This window comes from Orcinus orca, chromosome 7 (genome assembly GCF_937001465.1).
Source record: "Orcinus orca chromosome 7, mOrcOrc1.1, whole genome shotgun sequence".
In the NCBI taxonomy this organism is placed as follows: domain Eukaryota; kingdom Metazoa; phylum Chordata; class Mammalia; order Artiodactyla; family Delphinidae; genus Orcinus; species Orcinus orca.
In genome coordinates, this window is record NC_064565.1 from 77,727,698 (window position 1) to 77,741,456 (window position 13,759).

At 39.2% G+C, this 13,759-nt stretch overlaps 1 protein-coding gene across 5 annotated transcripts in view; it reads left to right on the forward strand.

The window, feature by feature from the left end:
- MYO1B (myosin IB) overlaps positions 1–13,759 on the forward strand; it is a 182,646-nt gene that overhangs the window by 132,977 nt on the left and 35,910 nt on the right. For all 5 annotated transcript variants that reach the window (XM_033400313.2, XM_004276947.3, XM_033400310.2 and 2 more), the window contains exons 13-15: positions 462–527; positions 10,468–10,572; positions 12,635–12,697. In XM_033400313.2, coding sequence (XP_033256204.1) covers positions 462–527; positions 10,468–10,572; positions 12,635–12,697 — 234 coding nt within the window. The remainder of the gene's footprint in view (positions 1–461; positions 528–10,467; positions 10,573–12,634; positions 12,698–13,759) is intronic.

Consider the following 13,759-nt stretch of genomic DNA (forward strand, 5'->3'; position numbering starts at 1 on the left):
GAAATCTCACTGGTGAATAGTTCAATGGTATTTGCAGAGTAACTGTGAGAGACAGCATCCCAGGTCCTGGTTGTGACTGATCTACTAACTAGTTGTACACACTTGGCTGAAGAGGTCACTTCACCTCTCTAGCTACTAATATGTTCTTCAGTAAATGAGGGTATTGGACTAGGGGATTTTGAAAGACCCTACCTATTGTAAGATTCAGTGATCTCTTTTTTATAATTAAGTATCTAATAAAGAAGGCCTTAGTCATGCCTTCTTTAAATAAGTCATCTATTATTAAGATTTCTGGAAGATTCCATACCAGCGTCCTCTCTCATACATTTAAAAACAACTAAATTATATTCTTCTAGGTCTGAAACACAATTAACTTGTAATATATGTCTATATTCCTTGGTATGCTTTTAGTGTTATATTTCATGCTTAAGTTAACCCTTCAATTTGAAACTATTTTTAAGGCACAAACAAAAGTGAGAAAGAAGGTCATGGGTGTTTTGGACATTTATGGCTTCGAAATTTTTGAGGTGAGCTGCTTTTTTTTGTTTGTTTTTTGTATTATCTTTGTTAATGTAGAACAGTTTGGAGATTAAATCATGCATTCTATAGACAACATTTAATATAAATAAATGTTTGAATCTACAAATAACTTTTGTAAAGATGTAACAAAGTGTGTGTGTATGTGTGTGTGTGTGTGTGTGTGTGTGTGTTTTAAATGCTGAGATCCAGCATTTTGGAGACAGGGCTATTTAAAAAGACTTCCTTGTATTAGTACTTGACTTTTGGAATGCAGATTCAAAATTCTTACTGTGAAATTTCCAACAAGGTATACGGACATTATGTCTGTAGTCATTTGTTCATTTGTTGCTTGAAAGTGAAGTAGGATGGTGCCATGAAAAAAGCCAGGAGTTGGGAGAACCAGAGCTCATGGCCTGGCCAGACCTGGTCACTTCACCTCTGTTGGACTCAGGCAGAGAGGTTCTGTATTAGATGATTTGTTGGGTTTTATCCAGGTGTCATACAACTGTGATCTTATGAGTTCTGCTGCAAAGGTTGAAAAAAAATTTCTGCTGAGGTTCATAATGAAATTTTGAAAAAGACTCCATGCTTATTTCAAGTTAAATATTTAAACATTGTAGACTTATATTAGAATTTCCTGTTCACCCCCTTGCTAACTCTGACATTTAGAAGCCGTTTTAAGGAGCTTTTAAAACTCTTATTCTCACTTTTAGCAGTGGTACTTCAGTTTGGTTCAGGAAAATAACGAGTAGATCAGGCTTCTCCTTTCTTAACTCTCCCCGTAAGTAATTTGTGAATTCCTTTAAACAACCAGGCCCTACCCAGAATGACCACCCGAAGGATTGACATGTTTCAAGTTATCAGGTTCACAGAGTCATAGAAAAAACATCAGCCCATTTCCTGCAGCTCAGCCAGGCCTTTCTAGTAAATGCCTTTTTCTTAGAACATTTGTTTTGGGGATAGTGCCTGTGCCTTGCTTTATCATGTCCCATATTTAATAGCTAGTGGTAAATAATTATTGAGGACTGACTATATGCAAGGATTGTGGTGTTCTGCATGTTGTCTGATTTAATTGCCATCCCAGTCTCATGAATTAGCTGCTATTATTATTTTTATTTTATAGAAGAAGTGAGGCTTTGAAGGTCAAGTAACTATCTCAAGGTTACATGGCTACTAAATGTCAGACTCAGGATCTAAAGCTTAGACCTCCTTGATAAATAATAAAGGGTCTTCTACAGGGCTTTTCCTCACTTTTCTCCCCAAACTCACATGGTTCCCGGTATCTGGAAATAAGGAAAAAAACCAAATGCTTTAAGTCTCTGATGCTCCCTATTTCTGCTCCTTTGGCATCATTCTAAGCTCCTGGGCAGCACGGGGAGCCTTCCCAGAGTTCATCTGTATGCTGGTAGCAGAGTGTGCGGGACACTTGTGCTTCGGGCTGCCCTGGAAAACTCCCCTTCAGCACAATGTCTGCTTATATTGGTGTCCCTTTAGCAGACTCTGGAAAGGAAAGCTTCCAGCCCCTTGGTAAGAGGAAGAATTTGAGATCTGTGAGTTAGGAGGATTGCTGGAGTAGACTCAGAAGTCATGGTGCTAAAATTAGTTTCTTTCTAGCAAGACCTCAGGTTACTGTCACTAAATGGGCACTAAACGCTAAAGTCATTCTTTACAGTTGGCAGGGAAAGAGATTTCTTACCTGGCACATTGCTGATCTTTATTTAGATGTTTCATGAATAGGGCAAAAGCAGAGATCTCACTAGAAAGTTGGGGGGGGGGAGATGTATTCAATGATATTTCTAAAATCAAAGAAACTGATTTTATTTTTATTTTGCCAGAAAAAAATGTGTTGATCCTTGTCAATGGGCAGGTGCTTAATATCATGTCACAATACATGGAAACGGTTTTTTTTGTTCTTTTGTTTTTTTGGCGGTACGCGGGCCTCTCACTGTTGTGGCCTCTCCCGTTGCGGAGCACAGGCTCCAGACGTGCAGGCTTAGCGGCCATGGCTCACGGGCCCAGCCGTTGCGCGGAATGTGGGATCTTCCCGGACCGGGGCACGAATCCGTGTCCCCTGCATCGGCAGGCGGACTCTCAACCACTGCGCCACCAGGGAAGCCCGGAAACGTTTTTTTTTTTTTTATAGGATAATGGAGTCATGATGGGACATTGGCTTGGCTTCATCTTCCAGTAAGATCTAATTAGCCATGGGAAAAGAGACACCCACAGCCCTCAGGGAACTGAGTTAAACCTCATGAGCAATTTGACCATGTATAAGTGAGGGAGTCATTTCCCCAGTATTTATTCAGTGCCTACTGTGAGCCAGATGCCAGTGGTAAGCAAGGCAAAGATGTTCCTTGCCTGCATGGAGCTTATGGTCTTGGACCTAAGATGGTGGTTCTATTGCCAGCTGAGGACACATCCTATTTGGTAGGAAGCTCTAATCAGGAAACTAGATTACTTTTTAAAAGTGTTTGCTACAGACCTAATCAGAACAGAATTTAGATGTTCCATGTGGAAACATCCTGTAACCTGCACTAAGTGAAACACCCTTTAGCAATCTAGGAATATTTTTCACTTATGGTTAATTCAAGTTTCTCTACAAGTGTGTCTTTCTGAACATCCTTTCCTTCTGCAAGTTATATCACCATTTTTCTCAACATTGTTACAGTTATGGACTTCATGAAAATGCTTGCATTATGTTTCTAAACAGTCTTCTTCCTTTCTTCAGAAGAATACACTCCAGTTTAGTACTTCTCAGACTTAGCTGCATGTTGGAATCACCTGGGGAACTTTTGAAAATTCAGCTGTCTGGGCCACACCCCAGACCAATAAATCAGAACCTCAGGGTGTGCAGCCCGAGCGGCGGTATTTTAAAGCTCCCAGGTAGTTCCAGTGTGCCGTCAAGGTTGAGACCAGCTGCTCTTGTAAATGGGAATCTTCAGCGTGAACTGTAAATTCCAAACATATGTGGTGTTCTTGCCGTTTGACCTCTGCATGAGATGCCCTTGTAAAACATCCTACATCACCCACACTTCATCTTAACCTAAACCTAATCTGTGTATATGTAATATTCCTAAAACCAAGCAGGTTACATTTTTACTCTTTTTAAGCAGACCTTTCAACCAAGGCCAAATCCAACCAGTCATATGTCTACAGCAAATCTTATGATGGCCATAAAATCTTTAGAAGTTAGTTTTCCTTCTCCATGCAATAAATGCTTTGGGGTTCTTTTTCCCCAGTTTCTTGTGAGAATTCGGATTTGTTTTTCATGATAGTTAATTGTTCTCTCCATTTTCCTGTCTAAACCTCCTCCGTTAATCTTCCAAACATCTTGATTTTCAATAATCTATTTATGTATTATTTATTTTATAAATAAACTTATTTGGGGGGAAGGCAGAGTAGAGATTTGGTTGGGCACTTTTAAGATACTTTTACCTGCTTTTTGATAGAGAAGTAGAAAGGTTTTTTTTTCTTTTAATTTATTCACATAAATACCCCAGATGCTATCATACATTTTCCTGGATTCTCAGCAAAATTGGAACACATGGAAATGTCAAAGCTCATAGGGTTGAACATTAGGAACGCATATAATTAAGGACTTAAAAGTACCATAAGCTGAGGTGCAAGGGCTCAGAGTATGACTCAAGAGGAAGTATTCAAAATCCACATCAGTGCAAAAATGAAAATTTCTATGATATTGTCCACTCAAGTGAAAATAAACTGATAGATTATAGAGAAAATTCTGCCTTTCTTCTTCAGCGAAAATTGACTGCAGGAATTAAGATCCTGCCTTTTGGAGAGCCCTGGGCCTCACTTTAAAAATGGGACAGGACACTAGAAGAAATTTTTTTGAATGTTTCTAATTCTGCCTCTTGACCCGACTGACAGTTCCCATGAGAACGTTTTTCAGCTGAGCTGGTGAAAACCTTTCATTTACTTTCGTCTGTCTCTAAACGGAAGAGGGAAACTGATGCATTAAACCATGGGATGATGACACATGCATTTGACTGCAAAACATTCCAGTGCCAGCTGGGTGAATAGCTCTGCCTTGCTGGCCGCGTGTAATCTGATGTCAGTTTGGAAAACAGATTAGAGTGGAACATTGATACCGAAAATAAGGTGAAAGTGAACTAAAGTTCATTGAGGAGAAAAATCTAGCTATGAATCCTGGTAGAACATATCCAGTTTTGCAAAGGAAGAGAATTATAATCCAGATACTCCCAGTTCTACACAATTCAGTTTGGATATTCTTATAACTGCAAACATGGCCTTAGATCTCTGAGGAATATTTATAGCATCTCCATGAAATAACAAGTGCTATTCTTTTAAAAAATGAGATTAAATTCAAAACGGTGTTGGGCAATCTGATTCAACTTTTTTCTAAGTACTTATCTGATAGGTCTTAGAATGGATAGGTGGTTTACTGGGGAAACCTATTAGTGTGCTGTAGACCAAGGCAGGACAGCAGTGGCTGAGTATTTCACTTTTCGTATGATCGAGCTAGTTTTGTACAGGCCAAATGCTAGTTATTTGGATTCAGGCACTCTTATTCATCTTGCCCTTACAACCTCGTTGAAAGTGGCCATATACAGTAAGGGTGTGATAGGCAAGGTGCAACGATTGTTTCAAATAAAACAATCTATTAGTTGGGGAAGGGTCAGTGTAAGACCAACTGGTAGGTTCGTCTCAGGATTCTAGGATTCGTTTTCTAAAATATTGTTTTAAAAGAAAATTGATTCTAGTTACAGGCAACACTTTTTGTTCCAGTTTTTTGCCTTTAATTTTGTCCTTTATTTGCTAGAGAACTTGTAGTTGAAGAGAAAGGAGACAATTTAAAGTAGATTTTAGAACGAAAATGGTGAGAATTAATATGGTTCATAAGATGTATATGCTCGTTCATCAGTGTTGTTGCTTTAACTTTTTAAATCAAAGGCTATTTAAAAATATTTAAGAGCACTATAATGGTATTGATATTTTTCTAAAATTGACCATAATTGAGTATGTACCTAGAAGAAAACTGTTACATATTTAAAGGAAAGTTTTTTGTAACTTCAGCCAGTCATTCAATTTTGTGACTGTCTTAAAAGGAAAATATTTAATATTAAATGTTTTTCTCTGATTTTGAGGATTTTTTTTGTTTGTTTTGTTTTTGTTTTTTGTTGCGGTACGTGGGCCTTTCACTGTTGTGGCCTCTCCCGCTGCGGAGCACAGGCTCCGGACACGCAGGATCAGCGGCCATGGCTCACGGGCCCAGCCGCTCCGCAGCATGTGGGATCTTCCCGGACCGGGGCACGAACCCACGTCCCCTGCATCAGCAGGCGGACTCTCAACCACTGCGCCACCAGGGAAGCCCAAGGATTATTTTTTTAAGTTTACTTTCTTAAAAAAAAGAAAAAAGCGGTTCCTGTTTTGGGGCCCATTTCTTGAAATTGTGAATTTTTAAAAATGGATTGTTAATTGCACTGTATTTTTCTGTAGGAACAGCATTATAAATGGGGACTGCCCAAGGGCTTTCCACCGAGTAAATCTTTGCTAAGACCAACAGCACATTTTAAAGCAGTAATATAGCCCAACTCCTCTGAAACAGTGCTGTTACAAAGTTTTATAACTTTTGGATAAATGTACCATTTCATTTATTATGCAACAGACATAATACATTAAATAAAATATTATGTATTTTACATTGTATGTAAAATATGGAACCCCCCCACCCAACTTGTTATATCCAAAATTTGACCTCAGACGAAAGTGTTGAGCTATGAGAAACATCAGTTAAATATGTAATTAATAGTACTTTTTGCTGAAATAAGTCACGATCTTAGTGTTTGAACTGCCACACCCTGCTCCACCCGATTCCTACATGATATTCACCTGCAAATTCCTTCCCATCCACCATCCTAATGATGGTGGTGATGGAGCTGCCTCCTTTATTTTACATCTTCCTTTCAATATACATTATTTTTAAAGAGTGTAAGGTTTAAATATCTCTCTTAAAGAGCGTAAGATGTCATTAGCCTTCTTTGCTGAGAATATACGAATATGGTAACAGGCCAGTACTTTTGATCCCTCTTTCAAAATCACTCCAAGTGGAAAGCTCATGGTTGGCACTTATGGGTATAAACTAGTTATGAACTTTATTGGGAGTATGAGTTTATCCCTCAGTCTTGAGGGATAAATGTGCTTTAGACAATGGAGAAAAATTCCATGCATGGAGCATGGGTAGCAGACTGGAGGGAGAGGAGGCGAGTCATTCATGGGAGCACTCAGCTCCTGCCTACTTCCTCCTTTGGAGACTTTTTTTTTTTTTTTTTTTTTGCGGTACGCGGACCTGTCCCGTTGCGGAGCACAGGCTGCGGACGCGCAGGCTCAGCAGCCATGGCTTACGGGCCCAGCCGCTCTGCGGCATGTGGGACCTTCCCGGACCGGGGCATGAACCCGTGTCCCCTGCATTGGCAGGCAGACTCTCAACCACCGCGCCACCAGGGAAGCCCTCCTTTGGAGACTTTGATTCATGGGACTGCCGTGTGCAAGAGCGAGCCCGGCTCGGGGATTGCTAGCCACCCACAGAGTTCTTGACAAACCAAAAAAGCACCCAAATATCAAGTTGCTTTGGTGCCTTCATATTCAAGTGACGGTTCCTAGACCCAGTTTAGCTGTTTTATAAAGGGGAGTGGGAAAACCGGGTGATATTTAATGCCTGTATAAATGAAGAAATTGGACCTGTGCAGGTTGCAGTTTATGGACTGTCACCAGACATTTCCTTAATTTTCTGCAAATTATAAATTTTTGCAATTTATTTTTAACGATTTGTGAAGTCTCATTTCCCAAACATTTGGACACTATCAACAACTTAAACGTTAATCAGAGGAAATGTGATTGCCTTCATTTTCAGCAATAATGAATCGCTCTGACGATTCATGACATATTTGGGGACTGTGAGGTAGGTTTGCAGTAGAGACTGAGGTATTTCTGTGGGGAAGTCAGCTGGTTTGGGCCTTAATGATTGTGCTGTTGATTTTGGTTTTTGCTCTTTAAGCAGCAGGATCAGGTCAGAGAGTCAAGTTTTTGTTCTTAGGCTGTCTTCAGAACACTCTCATTTCCCTCTTTTGTGTTTGAAGGGGGGATACAGCCCATGCAGCACAGGCATGGGTCGCTGTGGTGAGAAAGGGGGATGCCCTGGATCTTGCTGAATCTCTTCACTCTTTCGGTGACCTGCCAACTGCCTTTGTTCCTGAGTCTTTGGGTGGATGTGTCAGACACATTTTATTTTCCTGATAATTTAGCATTAGAAGTATTTGATTCTGAAGCCTTAGGACTTCCAGCGAGTTATATGGTATATTATTTCAGTCAGACTGTTTTTTATCCTGAATAGCTCTCACCTAGCAGAACCCCAATTCAGATACCACACGTAGGTATCGTGTTCCTGTCTTTTGAGATGATGGGACACGTGTCTCGATCTAAAGTTTTGTGCAAGTCAGAAATATAGCCTGGGGAATTCCCTGGTGGTCCAGCGGTTAGGACTCCACACTTTCACTGCCGAGGGTCTGGGTTCAATCTCTGCTCGAGGAACTAAGATCCCACAAGCTGTGGGGCACAGCCAAAAAAATAAAGAAAAAAAAAGAAATACAGCCTGGATGATAAAATCTGTCATTTGCACCGATGAATAACTGTCAATGAGTGTTTACTTTTAGAAGTTTATTGCAAATTGAGAACTGACTGCATTTTGTGTAATCTGTCCCTTTGTGCACCAGAATGCAGTAAGTATGAACTGTTTGCAGTGCCGGTCTGTTGCATGCTCCTGTGTTAATAGCTTCTCCAACTGTGTGAAGTTTGCAGTAAATGACCATTGATTAACTGTGTGTGGACATGAAATATAGAATTCATACAAGAACTTATAAAAATTGAGGGGAAATTTACTTTAGCTCAGACTTACTCCTTAGGTTGTGTTGTAATTGTGAAGCTTTGCCTCCGGTTTCTAATCTGCTTGTGTGTATTTCATAGTCCCGTTCTGGAAGCGTACCTCCAGCTATTCACAGCCATATACTGTGTCAGAGACACCAGCTGTTCTCCCCTCCCTTCTCCTCATTAGTTGCCATTTGAAAATTTAGCATAATTTTGTCTAAATAGCTCCATAGGCACAGCCCTATTAAATAGCAGAAAGGATTTACTCCATGAATTTGTTTTCTAAAAAAAACCAAAGATCTCCTATAAGTCACTAAAATTTTAATTTTATTTATAAGTTTTAATTTGGGGTAGTAGCACTATACAGGGATATATTTTACCAAACTGAGAAAGCCAGACTTCCTCATAAAGAAATGGCCTTATACTGATTATAAGGCATCTGTATCAGACTGACTTCAGCCTCTGGTCAAAATTGTTAAGCTCTGAGGATTGGAACACATGGTTTTTAAAACGTAACATGAAAATGGGGACTGGGGAATGACCTTTGTGTCCAGGACTATATTTGTTGAACGTTTTGGTGATAAATGTGTGCCTTTTAAGTAAGAACCTTCAGGATTTAAAACAAAGAAAGAAACTTTTATCTTCGACTACATTTAACATTAAAAGATTAGTCGGTGATAATGTATTTTATGTGTCACTTATGGTTTTGAGTTTAAAATTTCCCCGGATTAATTAGTTCACTAGTGATTAGAAATCCTCAGTCACCTTCCAGGAAGGCGTGTGGTGAGATACTGCGTCCTATCCTTTTACAATTTGTCCGGTTGCACCAAACTTGATTTTGAAGATCAACTTTCAAAAACGTCTTTGACTTTGGATTTCATCATTTATGGAAAGATTTGAAGGCAGCTGCTCTGTATTCACAGGGAGTGGCGAGCTTCTGCCGTTACAGGTGAACCCTCATAGCCAGTTAGGCCAGGACTGGCCACCTCAGTGGGAAAAGAGTCTGGTTTATCAGTGGTGGGGTCACCATCTCTCACTCCCACTGCCACCATCGCCTCTCTCTGCAGAGAGGGGGATAGAGGTGAAAATAACAAGTTTTATTGCTAGATCTACCTCTTTTTGGATGGTGTGGTTCTTGGTGAAGTATATTCATCCAACAGACCTGCATTTGTGCCCTCAATATGTACAGCAGTACGTTAAGCCCTGCAGATCGTTCAGAAATGATGTAGGCATGGATCTTCACAGGCAATAACTCTGATATGAAGAAGACACTGCTGAGAATCATAAGAGTGATAAATGTGTGACCCTTCTGAGAGGAGAGAGTTTCTAGCTAGGAGATGATTTTGATGTGCTGATTCCCTTGAGTCTGTATTTTGTGGACACTTCATTCGTGTAGTCAGCCAATACATGCTGAGTGCTTGCTAGGTGCAAGGTGCTGCAGGCATGGGCTTCCATTGGTGAACAAGAGATGTATGGTCAACCCTTGCCCTTAAGAAATGTACAGTCTAGAGAGACAGATAAATATGACACTAATCAATACATGTGAATGCACATGTACACGCATGTATACACACAGCATGATTTTTCAAAAGTGCTGGTATGTAAGTGTCAGAATGAGGGATCTGACCCTGGGTAGGGGAGTAAGAGGTCAGGTCAGAAAGACTTTCTTGAGCTCCAGAGTTGAGAATGGAAGATTGAGAACTTGGGTGACAGAGATGATGAATCTCACTGTTTCTTTGCTGATCCTCTAGGGGGGAATGTATTTCTTTCTCATTTTTTTACCACGTTTGTGGGCTGCTTATTTGCCAACTAAAATTCTTCATTCTCCAAATAGTGTGTAACTTGTATATCCTTCATTCATTCACTTGACTCATGAATCGTTTCTTGGGTGCCTGTGATGTGCCAGCCTCTGGCTGTGTGCTGGGCCGCAGTTAAGTCTGCAAGACCGTGTGTGGCGTTTCTTGTGGAGTGAGATGTTAGAGTGGCATTGTCATGGGAGTGCCAGTGGCTTGCTTTATAAGGCTGTCTTCATTTTTCTCCATATAGGACAACAGCTTTGAGCAGTTCATTATTAATTATTGCAATGAAAAGCTGCAACAAATCTTCATTGAGTTGACTCTTAAAGAAGAGCAGGAGGAATATATACGGGAGGTAATATTGAAAAAAAATTTTACGTATTCCTTTACTCATAATACAAATTCTGGATTCAGAAGACTGTACAAACATGACCCTAAAATCAGATTTTTCAAAGTTTAGCCATATTGTACCTTTTAAAAATTTGTTTGGTATGACATCTAAGCTAACTGGGATTTTCTTTGCTGCTAGTGCCCAGGACAGTGCTCAGCACATAGTAGGTGCTCAGTGAACATCAGCTGACCAACTTGAGTCTCACTGGATTCAAGTAGAGTGAAGTAAAATAAAACCCTGTTAAAAAACTAGTCTGAGATGAATGGACAAAAAAACAGCGGTGCATCCGTACAAGGTTCTAGTACTCAGCAATAAGAAGGAACAAACAGCTGATACACACAATAGCATGAAGGAATCTCAGATGCATTTTGCTAAATGAAAGAAGCCAGACTCAAAAGGCTGCATATGTATGAGTTAATTTATATGTCATTCTACAAAAGTCAAAGCTATAGAGTCAAAGTGTCTAATAGTCAGTAGTGGCCAGAGGATAGGAGTGTGACTGCAAAGGGGGAGCACAAGGGAATTTTGGAGGCTGGCTGTGGTGGTGGTTACCTGATGCTACGCATTTGCCAAAACCTAAGAGAACTGTATACCAAAGAAGTCAATTATCACCGTATATAAATTTGAAAATACTTTACTATTTCAGTATTTAACAATATTTTAATATTTTGTTCAATCTTGAAAAGCATTGATTTTTAAAAATTTTATAATAAAAACAGGTAACATTTGTTGAGTGCTTACTATATGCCAGGTATTATACTAGTGCTGTGGATGGATTATCTCACTGAATGTCGTTGGAAAATAATCAGAAGTAATATTTACAGAGTCCTTTCATCCTTAATTGTAAAACACATACTTGGTTTTCACCCTTTCAGTTTTTAAATAGCCAGTGTTTTTCTAAGTATAAATTTATTTATCTCAGACAAAAAGGAGAAATTTTTTTGTATATATAGTATTATATTTTTGTTTCCCTTTCATTTATTTGCTTTAATATTTTAGTAATATTACTTCCTTCTCTTCATTTTCTATAGTGTCATTTTAAGTCATTAAGGGCACAGAATCCTCTTTTTTTGGCTTCTCAGTATAGATTTTTCTAAAGTGATTATTATTCCCAGTGACTTAGTAAAATAACTCATCTACTCAAAAACTAAATCATGAATGTTTCATCTTTCATTTGAAATGATTATCATGCTTTAGAAACATTTTATACTTGAATGGCACCTTTTGTAATGTAAACATCCTAAAAGCCAGATTCATTCTCTTCCTGTCTTATCATCATAAAGAGAACGCGCAAACTTTGATCTGTAACTTAAAACAGTTTGTACAGATTGTCTAAAACACTTCTAAGAGTATATAGGAAGATCCTTAGCTTGCCGTATGAATTAACTTTCTTCCCCTTAGAAGAAAAATAAATGTTTACACTTATGGAGAGTGTAAGCAGATACAGAATGATTACACTTGGCCTCCCAGATTTGGCTTTGTAGCTAGTGTTAGAACCAGTGGATAGGTTTTCATGTCTTTCCTTATGTTGAAAATACTTATCTTAGCACTGTTCTATTTTTACATTTGAAATAGTTAACGGCCCTACAATATGGGGTTGACTCTAAAATTAATTTCTTCCCTGTGATTACAAATTAAGCACAGAAAAATCTGGGGATCAAGTTCTGACTTATTTCCTTGTAAACATTGTAAATATACAAAAAGTAATATTGACCCAAGGGCCTGTTGAATAAATGGCCCGGGGCCAGCGAAGTGCATGGGAAATTGCCACAGATGGGAGGGTGGAAGGGGAGGCAGCCTCAGCACAGGTCAAGGGCGGTTGTTTCAGTCGGATCGTGTCAGTGCTAGACTGCTGCATTATGAAAGTTTTGGGAACCGGAAGATGACATTTGCAGCACTGATTTTTATAAAGGAAATTTTCAGAGAGGAAGTGGAGTATAGTAAGATGGGCAAAGTCTTATGTTAGAGATGGTAGTGTTGTAGCATCATCATATGGGATTTGATTTTGTTCTGTTTTCTTTTTCAGGACATAGAATGGACTCACATTGAGTACTTCAATAATGCTATCATTTGTGACCTAATAGAAAATGTGAGTATTAGGTACAGTTTCCCAAAGAAGTTCTTGGTAGTGTAATTCACTACTTACGAACGATCTCACTGCCTTCAGTGTCAAGCTTTTGTATTTTCACTATTTCAACACTTCAGAGAAATACAGAGTTCTGGAAACTTTATCACAACCTTAAGAACTCACACGTGGTTCTCGAACGCATACATAGACAGCTGGACTTTTTGATACTTAGCCAGGTTCCCCCATACTAATCCTGTTGCCGTATCACAGAGCCCATTCATGACGCTCAGATGCCATGCCCTTAGGTGCACCATTCTTTCTTGTGTGCTGGGAACCCGGGTCCAATCCACAGCTCGTGGAAATATGAGCACTGATCAGAGGAGACTCAAAAAAAAGAAGGTGTTTGCCAAGTCAAAATATCCATTTCATTTCTAAAATTCTAGCGACCTCTTAACATAGTATTCAGTGCTTACTATCAAAAAGATAATTGTTCGTGAGGATGTGGGGAAATATGGTAACCCTTGTGTAGTGATGGTAGGAATGTAAATTGGTGCAATCGCTATAGAAATCGGTATAGAAAAAAAAAAGAAAACAGTATAGAGGTTCCTATAAAAAATTAAAATTAGATCTGTTATGTGACCCAACAATCCCACTCCTGGGTATATATCCAAAAGAAACAGAATCAGGATCTCAAAGAGACATCTTCACTCCCACGTTCACTGCAGCTTTATTCACAATAAGCAAGATAGGGAAACCACCTAAGCGTCCGTCTACAGATGAATGGATAAAGAAGATGTGATGTATATGTACAATGGAATATTGTTCAGCCATGAGAAGGAAGGAAATCCTGCCATTTGTGACAACAAAGATGGACTTTGAGGGCATTATGTTAAGTGAAATATGTCAGAGAAAGACAAATACTGTATGATAGCACTTATATGTAGAATCTTAAAAAAAAACAAACTCAGAAACAGAATAAAATGAATAGTGGTTGCCAGGGGCTAAAGTTTGGGGGAAATGGGGAGATGTAGGCCAAAGGGTACAAACTTCCACTTGAAAGATGAGTGAGTTCTGGGCTTTAAT